The 16,940-nt window shown below is 43.0% G+C and overlaps 1 protein-coding gene across 1 annotated transcript in view; it reads right to left on the bottom strand.

The window, feature by feature from the left end:
* SLC15A2 (solute carrier family 15 member 2) overlaps positions 1-13,581 on the bottom strand; it is a gene marked incomplete at both ends in the record, with an annotated part of 38,365 nt that extends 24,784 nt beyond the window's left edge. Inside the window, 6 exons of the mRNA XM_080346788.1 lie at positions 1,040-1,130; positions 6,134-6,233; positions 7,138-7,230; positions 9,076-9,217; positions 9,846-9,933; positions 13,450-13,581. Of these exons, the coding sequence (XP_080202914.1) occupies positions 1,040-1,130; positions 6,134-6,233; positions 7,138-7,230; positions 9,076-9,217; positions 9,846-9,933; positions 13,450-13,581 (646 nt within the window). The remainder of the gene's footprint in view (positions 1-1,039; positions 1,131-6,133; positions 6,234-7,137; positions 7,231-9,075; positions 9,218-9,845; positions 9,934-13,449) is intronic.
* Positions 13,582-16,940: the final 3,359 nt, after the last annotated feature.

The following is a 16,940-nucleotide window of genomic DNA, read 5'->3' as shown; positions in this document are numbered from 1 at the left end:
TACTCTTTCCCCATCCTCTCTACCTCATTTCCTTGTTGCAACTAGTTTATTGCTAGGAAGGGGACTGGATTTTCATCTGCTCACTATGTTGGGCAAAAGCCTCTTCCCAACAGAATGCTGACCTGGGGACAACAGTGAGAGAAAAAGCACAAGATACAGCATTTGTCTTTGCCCATATGCATGGTGTAAATATGAGACAAGCACAATTGCCCACAGCCTTGTGATATGAATGGTCTGTTAAAATAACTCTGAACAACAACAAAAAAGGCTTCCTAGAGGCCATGCAACCCAATGAAAAAATTGCTACAAAGTGTGAAGGCTACCTTGACCCTGTCCTCATCGCCTATGGCCTGCTGCTCTGCCTCTGTGTCTGTATTTAGAGCACGCCAACCTCCTTGGTTTCCACGCACTGCAATACAATGAAGTAAGTACAGGGAGACTCAGGGGATAAAAGGAGTTGTGCAAGCTGGACAGAATGTAAAGTAGGTCTTAAGTGGGGCATGGGCCCGTGCTTTGTCTTCAGGGCAAGTTGCTCAGGGCTGCAATCTTGCAAGCAGACCCACGCAGACACACCTGGGTGCCAGGACAGAGCCCTCCAGAAGCCAGCAACCTCCTGTGGGAGGGAGAAGGCAGGACTTCAAAACCAGCCTTGCTGAGTTTTTCAGCCCTGACACCTGCGCAGGGCAGCAGAGATCAGTTCCCATCCACAGGCTACCTGCAGGCAAGACAGGAGAATAATGCTTCACTGGCAACGGGGAGGATTAGATGACCATATAGGTCCTTCCACCTTTCATACTTTAAATCTACAGTTTAGGTTGCCTTTGAAATACAACCAGGAATATAGTTTCTGTGACTTGCCTGCTAGTACTATAAATCTGTTATGCTGCTATGGCAGTATTAACAAGGCATAAATGCAATACACTGGTTACTCCACAGATAATGTAATTTCTGCCATTTGGTTCTCATAAGAGCCTAACTATGTCCAGCAGAGTAGTCAGAGGGCAGCTAATTTATTGTCTTATTCTAAATCAACACTGACCTCTTAATACAGGAGTTACAAACGTGGAGATCAAACTTCCAGCATTAATGGATAAATAGAAGATTGAAAAAAACTGGTTTCTCTCCGAGGTCTAAAACAAAGGAAGACAATATCAATGTCATGGGTAACACACAGCATCAGGCTTGCAAATTGAACACTATCAATTCTCTTGTTAGGAAGGCTGGGTAAATATTGACACACAGTGCATAAAATGTTAAGCAAACAAGCTTGCGTTCAGGTGATGGTAAATGCTCCCACAAATCAGCCTGCATTACTTGAGAAGTGCTTTGGGGCTTTTTGGCATTTCAGAGGAAAAGCCACTGCTTCAAGAGTGTTGTGAGATTGGAAGGAGGGGAGAGCATTTACTTATTCACAACAAGTAGCATGATTCAGAACTTCTGTAACCTAATTCAATCCAATTTGGCAGTTTGACAAGCTCATAATTTTTTCCCATGTCTGAGCTCTTTTTTTCCCCCCTCTTTTCCTGTGTAGAAATAGAAAAAGAAATCTGTATATTTTGAGGAGCTGGTAGTGACAACATAAATGAGAGAGTGCCAGCAAATGAGAGGTATCCATCAGATGGATTACCAAACTGAGGCCAGTCAACCTCAAACTAATAGCGTAAATTACACCTACAGGAGCAAATTCAAGAGCCTGATGGAAGGATGAACTGTAAGAAAAAAGAGTTCAGAATTTAACTGATGTTGTAACATATTATAGCCCATACAAAGGATTCCTGTTGATCATCTTTCTTCCTGTGGAGTTCATCATTTAGAAGGAATCAAGAACTCGATGCAGAGTTTGATCCTTTTTGTGAGATTAATGTGTGAGGGTGTTCAACCAGGAGCAGCCTCTCCTTGCTTGTGAGGGAGATGTAGATGTACAGTTGCACGCACACACACAGTGCTAAATCCCCTCCCTGTGCCAGGGAGGGAGGTGGGCAGCAGACTGGACAAACAAGAGCAGGATACCTGACCTACCTCACACTCATCTGCATCACCGGCTATGGGACACTTGAGTCAGTGAAACCAGCTTTTAAGGACAGCCCAAGCCCAGGCAGCCAATACACTCCATATGTATCTAGACCTTGCTCCCAGCTGTCACTAGGTGCTGTAAAGGTAGTGAGCAAATTCCTCAGGACATGGCTAGGTAGAACACTCCTTAGAGCACCTGAAGACACATCTCTATGACCTGAGCATCATTTGAATGCGAAGCTTTAACTAAGCTGAGTGTGACGAAGCTCCTCAGAAACCTGGTTCTGTCCCCTCCCCTAACATGTCCTGCTTCCTTCTACTCCCTGAGAGAACGGTATTCACAAGGCTAGAAAACAGGAGAAAACGTGAAGAATTCCAGGTAGCTAAAAGATAATAGCTCTTAAGGAATGAAGAGTGGGATCAAAAAATGTAACAAACTTTTCTTTATGTCCCCTTGTGAAGCAGGTACTGGGAAGGCGAGTGTGAGAGCCCCATCACCTCCTGCTGACACCCACCATGAGTCTGGATGTCCCCTCACTCGGATTAAAGACTTTTTACCTTGGTCTAGCACATTTATGAAGACCTCATCAACCCAAGCTTTTGGGTCTTTTGCAGTTTTATTACCTAGCGTGTCCCACACAATCTTATCCATACATTACTTGTAAATGATTTATCATAGATTAAAAGATTAGTAGGCCTTATAATAATCATCTATATGGCATGTTCCCATACTTAATAGTGAACAGCACTGGATCTTACTATCTCTTATACTCCATTTCTGTCCTTACCAGTGTTTGAGATTACCTGGAACTTTCTGCTGCTAAGCTAGTACAAGTATGTTTTCTACTTCATTCTACCCTTGTGACTAGTTTTTTGTCATCATAAGGGAATCTAGACAAATGAGCAGCCTCAGCAATCTCTTCCAGTCCCAGAGCAGCTCTAACATGGGTTCATGTGAGTGGTGCAGTAGAGTCCTCACAGTCCTGCCCCCTTCTGGTCAAATTCTCAAACCACAGCTCTAACCTTTCCTATCTGAGCAATTCAGATTTCTGAGAGCTGAGAAAAACTCGTGATAAAGTCTAGAGCAAGAATCACCAAAAGAATGTGCTAGTAAGAGAAGCGAGTAGTGATGCATAAATAATTTGGGGCATCTTATTTCACACATTTTGAGATTTTAGTGATAGAAAAAATAATGGTCGGAGAAAAGCAGAAGTGAGTACAAAAAAAATGACCCAGCAGCTTGCAAATTACACTGATCGGAAAAAAAGGAATTGCCTCCTCATTTTCTTAATCTTTGGAGCAGACGTACATTAACAACATGATTTGGATTAGCTAATTTGAGAAAAGGTACCATACACAATAATCCTGATCTCCTTGGCAACCGAAAATAAAGAAACAAAGAGAAAGCTATTTAGTACCTTAAACACCATATCACACTGTTTGAAAGCAGCTTTGGTCTTTAATTAATATGCACAGCAGCCTTTGCATTCAAGTAACATATCGTAAATAAAATTTTGTACAGGCATTTTTAGCTTGGACTCCTAATCCTACAGACAAAGATGCTTGGAAATCTCCTGCAGATAAATCTACTTTCCCTGTCTGACCTCCTGCTGAATCAGTCTCCATCACTGGTTGTAGTAGCGCTGTTCTCAAAGCGGCAGATCCAAGCCTATTGTACTCAAAGTACTTAAAAGAAAGCCAGACCAATGGTATGCATTTACCTCAAAACATAAATTTGTGTCTACATGATAATAGCAGGGGAAATTTATTTATTCATTTTATACACAGAACTACCACATCCCTAGTTTCCAGACGGAACAACTAAGCCTGTGCACTTAAAGGCTCAGCTGAAGTTTATTGGTGTCCTGAAAACTAGAGGGGAATCAAATGCATCATTTCATTTGGAATTTTCAGAAACTTATTTCATCCTACCTGGAGTGGAAGATGAAAAACCTGATAAGTCCTCTCAAACACCACTCTGGAGAGGACAAATATTCTGGTTGGCCCCAAACCTTTCACTCCTTACAAAATCAGAACTTCTTGTTCCAATTTTGAAGACTTAAATTTCCTGTCACATAGCATAAAACCTTTTTTTTTTTTCTTCTGAAAGGCCAACTCATTTCAAAATGGCAAAATACAAAACTGTCTATTCTGAAAAGAATGAATAGAGTAGAATACATTGTCCTTATCACAAGGCCTTTTAGAGTTTTCTTTCTCTAAATTAGTTTTTCTTGAAGGCAACACACAGGTGAATGTTTGAGCCTTAGTATTTGATAAATTTGCTGGAGAGGTGTAGTCTGAATGCAGAGAATTTCCACAGGCTCACACAACTGCAGGCAGCTCAGGTTTTTCTCTAACTCAGTTGTGGTTGCAAGTTTCAGTAATAATATGTGTGCCTGACTGGGGTGCTGAGATTCATTAGCTGAAGTCTATAAAACACTCTGAAGATAAGTGGTACATATTATCACACTGTAATTAGGTGGTAATTGAAAGATGCTGGATAAACATTATTAATCATTAATATTCATAGAAGCAGCACTTCTGAAAATGCTGCTGTAACACCTGTTAGAATCCTTTTGGGACAACTATCGGCACTGCAAGCTGGGATACCCAGAAGCTGGTGTGCACACAGCGTATTCCCAGAGCACTCACGCTGTATTGCCAGCCTGCTTTTGGTCAGAGTTGTGCCAACTGGGGAGGCTGGTGACCACCACATGATCACTACTCCCTTTTCTGCAGCTCCCCTGAAAGCACCAAGTCCAACTGACACCACAGGATGGACTTGCCTGCTGAAGGATCTGCTTTGAACAAGTGACTGTGAACCATCTTGGGTTTTGTTATTCCTTAGTAAACGTGAGCTTCATTCAATTCAACATCACACTGTTCATGTGCAGAAAGTACAAGCCTTCCCAAAATTTTAAAACAAACATTCTAGTCTGTATTATTCATTCATTAAATGCTGACTACACAACAAACACCAAACTATCCTATGAGGTTCCCATCTCTGTCCAACTCTACTGGTGCCTTCCCTGATAGACAATTAGTCCACTGTCCTTCTCCAATGTCTCCATTGTTGAGAATTTCCATCTCCCAAAGCTCCTGGTTTTTTTCCATTACTTCTCTAGATCTAGTTCTGGAAAATTTTTCCTATTATCAATCCCAAGTAATCCTTGAATTTAAACCTACACATGACAGACCCAAACAGTAATTTTCTTTCTTGTAGCGGTGGCCTTCTGCGTATTTGAGAACTCGTGCCATGCACAGGAGTTGCTGATTTGAATACTGTCATTCAGAAAATGGATAGTTTTATTTGTATATTAGGTGAACATATACTTAAGTGTTTAATTTTGTGTTAATTTACAAACTATGCTTTTTTACTGAGGATTAGTACTTCCTGACCTGTTCTGCTTCTTTAAGAACTACCTTATCACTGGTTGAGCCATTGTGCTGCATAATGAGAGTTTGAGATTAGCACAGGTTGAGCACTCATGTTGGAGAATGAGGACACAAAGCAACTGGACTATGATTCACAGGATGCAGAGCACAAACGGAGCTTAAAAAAAAAGATTTTTCTCAACTCTTCAGAACTTTCCATTTTGGAATATCTAAAAAGCATCCTGGGTAGATTTGACACCAGCACTACTTTCAAATGGCTGGAATTTCCTACAGTTCATTCTGAACAACATCTAAAACTCAGACTACAATGATTTTGTGGAAAAATTTCCAAGGAAGCGTGGGCTAGTAATACAATTGTATCCTTAATTTGCTGTATTTCATTGCAGTGCATTATAATCATCCCTGTTAAGCAGGTTCAGAAACGGCTGGAGTTCCATAATACATGATATAGGATCTTCCAACTACTCTGATGTTCAATCAATATGTAGATGATTTGATCCAATTATGACCTATCCTCCCCAATACAAGTCCTGTTCTGTGGTCGTTTTCCTTTCCTGAAGCATCCAGATTCTCTCAAATCTTATGCAAACCACCCTACCTCACATCTTCCTACATCTTTTCTTAGCAAAATGTCTCTTATTCCAGTACAACAGGATTTGATCATATAAACAACCTCATAAAGCAAGCAGACACTACACATTTTATGAAAGAAAAGAAATCTTACATGTTCCTCTTCAAACTGGTCCCCACCAAATGCAGAGACACAGGGCTTGATGCCTCCTGTTCCAAGTGCAATCAAGAACAGGCCAACCATAGACAAGATCCTTCATGCAAAAACAAAAATATCACCATTGTAGAACCTTTCCAGTGCTTATAAGAGCATTTTAGCATCACCCAACCTTGATTCCTCTGGTATAATTGTGTTTTGCACACAGGTAGTGACAATGAGCCAGGTAAGTGGGAAAAACAAATTAATTATCCTCATTTCTGCACTCAGTACCAGCCAATTAACCAAACTGGTTTTGTCAGTTTCTTACTGTTCTGAGGCCCAATGGACACACTAGAGATCAAAGATCCGTGGGATTTCTTTTCACTCATATGTGAATAAGATTGCAGAGATCAATTGAGAGAAACAAACAAACAAAAAAAAAGGTGTTTTCCTGTAGGCTTTTGGAGTAAGTTCAGACAAACTGAATAACTGAATTAGGCATACTCCTGGGTGCTTTCTACCTCCTCATAATACTATTGTTGGCCTGATAGATTACATCTGTAGGGAACAGTATGTCAGGACTGGCCAGGTCTGGGACATAAGGAAACTGTCACATCAGAAAATGTATCTTTGGGTTTGTGTTTCCACACACACAAGGGAACCTTGCTGGGCTGGGCAGCCAAGCTGATGAGGAAATGAGGGAGGAATGAGCCAGGTGTGGGCAGCTGGATGGAGGAGACCAAACTCCGGCAGCATGATATAGCAGGGAAGGGTGATCAGAGGTCCCTATCTAAAAGGGCTTAGAGTCTCTGTGATGGTTTCCAACTCCTTCTGGTACATTCACACTCTAGACCCACCCTTCTGTTCTTACTCAGATATCCCAAACCCTTCCCTGATAAAAGCAACCCATGCATAGCCCTCAAACTACTGATTTGATGGAGGTGAAAAAAATGACAGTCCTGGGTAAACCAGCTACCATTGCAACCTACTACAGCAATGTGGTTTCAACAGCTACTTACACATGAATGACTTGGTTGCCTAGGGATGGAATTGCACCAACTGACTTTATGAGATGGCCAACCACATACACAATGGAGAGGTAGATGATCGTCCTGTAAGGAAAGCAAACAGCAGTGACTGAAGGTGCTGAGTGATGTATGATCTGAACACTGAGTGTGCCTGTGCTTCCTGTTATGGCAGCTCTACTTGGCAGACACACAAGAAACTGGTTTGTTCAAACCACTGGTATAGCAGGCAGCTATAACTCTTGTGTCGGAGTGCATTGGAAGGAAAAGGTGGGCAAACGGGGTTCAGACTTAGGAGGCATAACCCCTGCATTCTTTGTAGAGATGGCTGAGCAGAATAAACTGAAAATGTTCCGGTGCTGTCACATGTGAAAGGCTGCAAATAGAAGAGTAATCTTCAGGTCCAGCTCAGTTCCCAGGTTACTAATAACTGGCATTTTCTATCATGCACTTAAGTGAGTCCCTTGACGAGAACACATCTATAGGGACTGTTGCCCATATTCAATGCACGCGACTAACACATCTGAACCAGGAGTATGGTTTCCCCATTACAAGTCTGTTTTAGATCCCAAGTACCTCTGAAGGACTGAGCACATCTATCTACCTCCAATATCTTGGTGAGGGAGAAAAAGAAATCTGATTAAGAGGATCGGGCTCTTGTGTGTATTCTATTCCTTCAACATCTTCAGAATTAAGAGATGTCCATGTATTTACATGCACACTAGACACACACAGAGGGAATGGAAGGATTTCTTAGGACAGAGGCACCGAAAGAAGTCCTATGAGCTTTCAGTATTGAAACGATCCTCTACACATCCAAACCCTGGTTTCAAAAGCTAATTGAGAACCACATCAGATCATTCCTAAAAGCCCCTCTAATCTGTTATTCTGTCCTCAGTATTGGTCAAGGTCAAGCTACTACTTCAAGAGCCACCTCCCATTAAGTTATGGGGGTTACTCCAGGGGAAGTCTCCTAGCTAATGCACAGAAGTCTGCCTAAGAATTTACCTTCTCATATCATACTGCAAGACAAATATCCTCTAATACCAATGAACATTGCTAGATGACGTTAAATAACAAAGTTAATAAACTGCCACTGTTATTTTTGTCATTCAAGGGGATGAAAGAATGACTACAATTGAGCACAAGGAAAAAATAACATTGATATCTCGTTAAGAACTTTCTGCTAGAAAGGCATATGACAACTGCTTTTTTGTCATTGAGATTCTTCTGCCAGATGTGCTTAGTTCTAGAGAGGAGTTCAGCTGCATTGCATCACGCTGAGAGCCAAGACTCCTCAGACAACAAACAAACAGTGCCAAGCAAAGAAAGTCTTATCCAGCTGCTCACCACCACGCTGGGGCACATGATGGCCCCACAACTTATCAGTGGAAGGGAAGAGTGTCCAACTTTGTCAGGAAATGTTTACCTAGTTGTGTACTGAGGGAGGTGATTTGAGTGAATCCAGGTTTCTCTGGTGTGCTCACACATTCCTTATGCTGTGAAAGCATAAATAACTATAACGTAGTTAGTGACATTTCATCTGAAACTGCGAAATGTAGAGGATGACACTGCTTCCTCACCCTCTTTGAATCCTTCTCAGAAGCAGGTCTTGGCAAATTGAGGGTCAGTCGCCCTACACCTGAGCTTCCTCAAGGTACGTAGGGAAGGACAGTGGAGGAAAAGTGTGCTTGTGACATTTAATTTGTTCCAACTTTGTTGCCTATTGGCCCTTGGGTGAAGAGGAGCACAGAACAACATGAGCAAACAGATCAGCTGTTCATTTGTTAACAGAGAGGAGCTGACCCTCACAAGTGTGTCTCTGCTGCACTCCAAGCTAGCTCAAAACTGGGAGCACACACAGCACTGCCCTTGCACAGGCTGCATGGTGCAGATGTACGCTGTCTGAATTAGAGAGTTGTCTTCACTTACTTGTATTTCCCCAGCCATGAGTCCGCCATGATGGCTCCAATGACAGGTGTGAAATAACATAGTGCAGAAAAGGCATGGTACACAGCAGTGGAGAGATTCTCGTCCCAGTGGAAGAAGCTTAAGAAATACAATGTCAGGACAGCTAAAAGGAAATAAACAAATCACATAAGATGATTAATGTGTATCTCTGCAGGTAAGCAGGAAACCACATCACAGCAGTGAGAAAACCACTGATTTGTCTAGCAGTTATGAGCGCTGTCATGGAAAGATCTGTGCTTTCAGACCTCTTCCTCATAATCCCTTATAGACGAAAAGTTAAAATGAGATATATGAGTATCAGACATTCTTTGCTCATAAAAATTTATGTTTAGCTGGAAAAATATCTTTTCTAGCTTATCTTACTGTAACCTGTAGTTCTGTTTATGCACATTTTCTATTTTCAAATTAGGTGCCTGTACAATTCAGTTTCCATACACACTGATTGCATACAGCTATGAAAGATGTCACACAGTGGAAAGCCAGTTTTGAGACAAAGAATCATATAAAAATTTAGACAGGAAGGTACATTTGGAGATCTCTAGTCCCAACTTCTGCTCAGAGCAGCTGTAGCATCAATGCTAGAACACACTACTCATACCTGCATCCCAAAATACTAACTTAATTTGAAAAACAGCCAAGACCACATACAGCACAGTACTGGGACACCAGGCCAGTGTGTGTAGAAAAAGAACAAGGATGGGAAAGTCACTGCCCAGACACAGGCCACATACCTCTCATGCCATAGTAGGAGAAGCGCTCACAGAACTCATTCACCACAATGAAGGCAATGCTTAGAGGATAGTTGGAGCCACAGAGTTTCTGCAGGAGACAAAAAAGAATGTATCAGCTTTGTGGAAGCCTTCACACCAGCAACATATCCCCATAGTACCTGGGCAGTAGAGAGGGGTCCACTTCAAAAACCAGATGCCCACTGCTGCTTGACTGGGCTGTGGGTTGGACTCAAAGGAGGGATGGGACCCCACACGTATCTTGCTTTGGTTAAGGCTCCCAAGTGAATCAGCCCAGCTGATATGGGACCAGTAAGGACCACCATGAGGGCTAGTGGGCTGTCAGCAGCCCACCACACTCGCACCTCCAGGAACTCTAGTGGAAGGCTCCCACCACCTCTCTGCTGCAATGCAAAAACTTGCCAAGATGAAAAAACACCTTTGAATGCCATTTGTCCCACACTTCACATAAAGCTGCTACTCTACCCCAAAACTGCTCCACCTCCTAGTACCAGAGTCTGCCTCAGCATCTGGTGGACCCCAGGGAGCTGCTTCCTCCTGTATGACAACTGCCCTCAGTCTCTGCACCACACTCACACTGAATTGTGCCACCACGTTCACTGAAGAGCATCAACCCTGTGTCCAGCCCTCCACCAGGCATGGCATCCATTTCATATTCCAAGAACACTGGCACAGTTATGGATAATTCATTTTATTAATCAAATAAAAAATTTATTAAATGAAATAGCGAGGGGACTGTCAAACCTGTCTGAGTGTGGCCACTCTTTCACTGAATCTTGACTTTACTCCAGCTAAAATCAGCAGTTTCCAAGTGAAATACAAGGCTCTTAAACTGATGAGTCTTGGCATGACCTTGCATGGGCCTCCGTCCTTCTTGCTACCCTACTGCGGTCCAAGCTAAGCAGCTTCCAGCTGCTTGGCTCTACTGCCTCACAACACAGAAAGCAGATTTTCACAGCACTGCCTGACCTCTGCCAATTAGTAGGAAAGGGCTGTGCTGGCCATTCACTTGGTGAGGGATAAAGGGGGAGTTTGATATTAACAGTTGCATTTATATTTGTGGTTCTAAACAGCCATGGTACAGGCCAGTGAAGTCAGATGGACTCTTCACATGCATTTCTGTTCTTCACGTCAGAAATAATGAATTCCTGTATTTCTTCCCAGAGTCCCAAATGCAAATACAGATACCAAAATAGATGTGTTTACTCAGGTTTATTTCACCACCAAAAGAACTGAGCTTATTTGGATTCCCAAAGCAGTGCCATCAAGTTTGGAGGAGTCTAGCTGAATGATGCTGTCTTGCTCAACATTATACAAAAGCAACAAAAGAGACTCGCTGTCCAGAGAGGAAAAAAACCAAAGAAACAAAAACACACCACACAAATGCTTTCCATTATTTAAACCAGCATCTCCAAAGACAAATGTTTTTGTCCTTTTTAATATATATTTTTCTGTCACGATTTATGGGATGGCTTTTTATTAAGAAACCCTTGGCCTCTTTGCTTTGCCAGAGTAGATATATAATTATCCATTTCATTATTATTTACTCTGAAACAATCATTGTCATACAGAGTGGGCTCCCTCAGAAACCACAATGTGGACTCCTGCTTTTAGACTAGCCTAAAAACAGTGGCATATATACCCTGTTTCCCTGAAAATAAGACACAGTCATATTAATTTTTGCTCTGAAACTTATTACTTTTTTACATGTATAGCTGCCTGGACACTACTTAAATTGACTTTTTTAATGAACTATAACTATGGTTTGTTTTTGCACTAGGGCCTATATTTTGGACCATCCTCAAAAATCCTGAAAAATCATGCTAGGGCTTATTTTTGGGGTAAGTGTTATTTTGAGGGAAATAGGGTAAGCTGTAAATGCTCAAACACAGAGATATATGCACACATATCTTTCTCCAACAACTTTGAAGAAAACCATAAGAGGCAAGTTATGTTTCCTGTGGGTTCTTGGAGGCATTTTCTGAATTGGGAAGTAAAATTGCATAACAGGGATATTCTTTTTCCTCTCTTTCACAGACCTCGCTATCAGCACTCATGAGATTTAATAACATTTGATGGAGATGCAGAGTGTGACTGCTCAAAGCCAGGCGGCCAGGTGTCGGGAGCCCTGCTACCTGAACTCACCCCTCCGCACCCGACGCGCAAGCCCTGCTGGATTTAACTGCAGCAGTTTAAAGTGTCACATGCTAGACTGCAACCTGCAGGGAACGAAAATCTGGCAGTGACCCATTTCATCCACTGCTGCTCCAGGATGGGCACCTCCTGCAGACAAGAAGGGAAAGGAGAGGGGGAGGTGGTGGCTTCCCAGCTAAACCTCCCCAAGTGCCTGAGCCAGCACCCTGAGTAAGCGCTTACAAACGCAGAGCAGCCACTTGCAAGCAGGGGTGCTTCCATCTGGCTTGTACGTCATGAGATGGCATCAGCACACGCAGAAACCCTCATGCATCCTCTCTGCAGTATCACTGACCTGCCTGGGACCTGCCTGGACATCCAAAAGCAGGCAGCTTTCATCCATGCGGACAGCCAGATGCAGTTTGCTCACTTTCACAGGGGTGGACCTTGCTCAGCATAGAGCCCCAGCAAAAGAAAAGAGGCTAAGCCTGGATTCATGAGCGCACAGATAGTCTGTTGTGCTTAGCTACCGCTGTAAGCCTGGGATCTGCGGGATTATGGAGCTCTTAAGGATACTGCGGAAGTTGATAGACTCTGTCTTTGAAAAAAGACAGGTCATTTAAAGTGCCAGCTACAGGAGGCATTTTTTACCTCTCCTTGCTGACAAATACTAATATTTCCCAGGAGACCCAGATATCCAATAGTTAATGTCTGCACAGTACTTAAAACTGAGTTAATTAATTGGCTTGCTAATGACATGACTGAGCTTTAAGAGCAAGTATTACCATACTGTCCTGCAAATCAAAGCAGGTGCTATAAAAGCCCTGTTCTCCCTCAAGTCACTACAGTGTACAGGTTTAGAGGTCAAGCACTCAACCAGAATTAGCCTGAAAACCCACACAAACATCAAAGCTGCAAGGCAGCAAAGCATTCACCTGAGTCTGGCTTTAAACCAGAGCTAAAGATGTAAACCTGGGGCTCTGGCACTACAGCCGGGCTCTGTCACACACATCAGCGGCCTGTCCTCAGTCCCTGTCATTTCTTCTGCTCCGCAGCGGCTGGGGACACTTCCCTAGTGGGTTTCATCAAACTAAGCAAATGCACAGGTCAGCTCCCTCCCTCCTATGCACAACAGCCCCCTCCACTTCAAAGAGGCAAGTTCTTTCCCACATGGAAAGTAGTGTTCAGGAAAAAGGCAGTAATCAAAACCTTACCCATTTTCCCAAACATTCAGAGTTAATTTTTTTTCCCTTCAAGCTGCACTTTCTTAACATAATCAGGTTAGTTGAGGGATTTTTTTTGCCTTGAGTTGTTAATGCTTATTTCAACCCTCTGCAAGAAAGGGTGTTTGTCTCTAGCCAGAGCACAACAGAGGAAAGAACAGAGAGATCTTGAAATGTTCAGAGTAAGCTAAGCAGAAAGGAAAGAAAAGGAGAGCAGCCGTAACACTCACCGGGGATTTTTTCTGAACAGGAAAATCTCCTTTTGGGGAATCATCTCCTGCAGAAATAAAAGTGAACAAAGTTTCCTTCGATTCGTTTCTCTGAAAAGCGTTCATCTCCCCTCTCGCCTTGTCTCCCACCATGCTATGTGGCTGTGGTGAGTTGACTGGGAAGATTTCCAAACTCAGGCATGAAGTTTGATTCAGTTTGAGTTAACCCTAATTGAGCACATTTGTGCAGCCAGGGCAGAAAGGGGAGGGAGATGCTACCAGGAAAAACAACTCCAGAGTTCAAGCAGTCAGGGAACACAGCCTAAATCATTCACAGGTTGGGCTGTCAGCACGTCATGGCACAGACCTCCTCTTTGCTTGGCATGTCCCCAGCTATCCTACGTGCACCAGCCCAGCACAGCCCTGTATGCTGAACACATGTGAGCTGAATAAAAATCCCAGGTCTCAGATACCCCTAGAGCCTGCGGATTTAGGAGCAGAGCACGCATCTCCCTCCTGCTGTGGTAATGACAGGTTTATTCTGCAGGGATCTCCTTCCACTCCAAAGACACACATTCATCCTGAGCCATAACAACTAAAACGCTCATCACACCCAGACCCTGGACATTGGATGTCATGAATCAGCACTGTGTTTAATCATTTCTTTGCTATCCCAGGAGTGAAGTGACCCCGGGTTCACTCCACATCAGCTCCCTGGAATGACCTTGCCTTTTCCTATGGGAGAGTTTAATCTGGAGGGTACAGCCAGCAGCCAGGAGTGGCCCCAAGCCCCGTCTCTACTTCCTATTATCCAAAATGCCACCTCAGGGCTCCTTATGTGGCAAATGCATCCTACGCTCTGCTGGGAGCCCCAGGTTCCCCTCACAGCTACGTGAGCTCAGCTCCCTGCAGGTCCCCTGTTGTCCCTCCTTCCATGCCCTTCCCATAGAGAAGTTCTTCATCAGTATTCCTCCAGTGCCAGCTGCAGTTACAGAGCAAAATTCACAGCCTTCCCATAAGCCATCCTCAATGGCTGTGGCTCTGCAGTATTCCCAGAGCAGTGCAGGGGATTTTTTTCTTCCCCTTACATTTAACTTCTTTAAAAGACAAACAGTTCAAAAAATTTTCCCAAATATTTCTCCTTTCTCTTATCATCAAAAATACAAACTACACCCAGAATCCACAGTTGGTACAAGGAGTCCCCATAAACCATGGGTATCAAACTCATTTTCACTGGGTGCCACATCAGCCTCATGGTTGCCTTTAAAGGGCTGACATAATTTTAGTAACTACTAATACTATAACTATTCCTACATGTATACAGTCCTAAAATTATATTTGGCCCTTAATATGGCTTCAGTTACTGCTAGCAAGACATGGAGAACACCTAGATAAGGGATTCAGATGTGACAGTGCACAGATGAAGCACAGTTACTCTCCACATTCCCTCATGTGTTTCGGCATGGCTTCCCCTGAAGATCTCCTGGGATCCTGTTTCACTCCTGCTAACTGAGCAGCTAAACATGAAGCCCAAACATCAGATGAGGCCAGGAAGACCTACCCATTTTGCATTCCTGTCTTCTTCTACAGCAGTGGCAAAGCAACAGTTTGGTACCTCCCCTGCGGTGTCACAGACCATAGAATCATAGAATGTTCTGAGCTGGATGGGACCCACAAGGATCATCGAGTCCAACTCCTGTTCCTGCATGTGACAACCCCGCAGTTCACACCATGTGTCTGAGGGTGTTGTGTGTCTCTTCTTGAACACTGTCAGGCTTGGGGCCGTGATGCCTCTCTGGGGAGCCTGTTCCAGCGCTCCACCACCCTCTGAGTGAAGAACCTTTTCCTAATGTCCGACCTAAACCTCCCTTGGCACATCTTCCTGCCATTCCCTCAGGTTCTGCCATTGATTGCTTCTCATCTTCATTAGACCAGTTCCTCATATTCAGCCCTCCCCACGTTTTGCACACCAACATGACCTTGTTTTTCACCTGGGTCACTTCTCAGGTGCCATGAACAGTCTCCAGGGAACTGGGATTTGTCAAACCCATTTCATGGGCAAGAGTGACCCAAAAGTGTAACCAACACTGGGAGAAGGGCAAGGGACAAGGCTTGTGTACATTGTTCCTGTCTCCTGCACACCAGGTCTGCATGTACTCGTGTCCTACAAGTCTGACCCTGCACTAGAGGCAGCAGGAATATTTTTGAGCCCTCTGGGGATCTCTCTCACCACTCCAAGTATTCCAGAAAACTACCAGTAGAAACCTGCTGTATTCTGCCATGCACAGGCAAGTGGAGTGAAAGGAGCAAAGTCATTAGAAGAGTAATACAAAAGAAAGACAGAAAAGGCTTTACCGTCCCCTGTGCAGGGCTCCCACACTGCTGCAGTGTGATGCCTCAATATTTTCAACATCCTACAGCTATATTTCCTGTGTGTATACAGCCGCATGTGTCACAAGATAAATTATTTTGATTTTTTTTTTTTAATACTAGCATGAAAAACCATATCAGTCAGTGGGATTAACATGCTACTTGTCAAATACACTGCAGAGATGTTTATCCCATTAAGTGCCAGAAGGTTTTTTGAAACACAAATGGAGAAAAGGAATACAAATATCTGGTAATAAATAGTAACTCATGGCAAACAGCAAGAATGAGTTAAAGAGAATAAATCTGAAAGCACCTCAGATATAAATGAATTCAGAATAAGACTTGATAGGAGGAGACCTGTGCGGCTGTACTGAAAATCAGGAAGGAATTGTACCACAAATGGAAATAAGGTGGCATTTCTGAAGACAAGTAAAAACAAACAGATCAAGCGTAGAGCGATAGAAGCTGCAAAGCTAAGGCACAAAATGAATTACAGCTAGCAGAGGGACACAAAAGGCAATAAGAAAAGGTGTTAGAAATGCTGTCAATATTGGAGAAAGAGGAAGGAAAATGAAAGTCTGTTATTTAAACTAGAAAACGAGCAAACAAAAGCTCATCCAGAGAGGCCAGAAAAGTTGTGTCCTTTTTGTTTGTCTTCACTAAAAAAAAACTAAATTGCAACAAGGTACATAACACCATTAAAATAAACCACTATGAATACTGGTGAAATGAGACAAAAACCGCTTAAAGAATATTTGGGTACCTCAAATGTGCTCAAATCATTAGAGCCTGATGAAGTTCACCTTCAAGCGGTGAATGTAGTTTTTGAACCACTTCCCTTGTGAAGGACAGAAGCAGGACAAGCATCACCACTGCCTTTAAAAAGGCAGGTTAGGACAACTCAGGCATGTTCCTCCATAGCCAGAGAGATATTTGATCAGATAATCCCTTCTAAGCATGAAAAGGAGAATAAGGATTACAAAACAGACATTTTGGATTGGAAAAAAATGTTTTCAAACCAGACTTTTATTCTTTGGTGATAGCATAAGTGGTGTAACAGCTAGAGCAGCTGTGGATGTGATATCCTAACTCTAATGTCTCCAATGTCTCACAAGGAAAAGAGGGTCCAACTTAAATACCCA

The sequence above is a fragment of the Nesoenas mayeri genome, assembly GCF_963082525.1.
Source record: "Nesoenas mayeri genome assembly, chromosome: 6".
Classification (NCBI taxonomy): domain Eukaryota; kingdom Metazoa; phylum Chordata; class Aves; order Columbiformes; family Columbidae; genus Nesoenas; species Nesoenas mayeri.
This window is presented reverse-complemented; position numbering and strand designations above follow the sequence as displayed.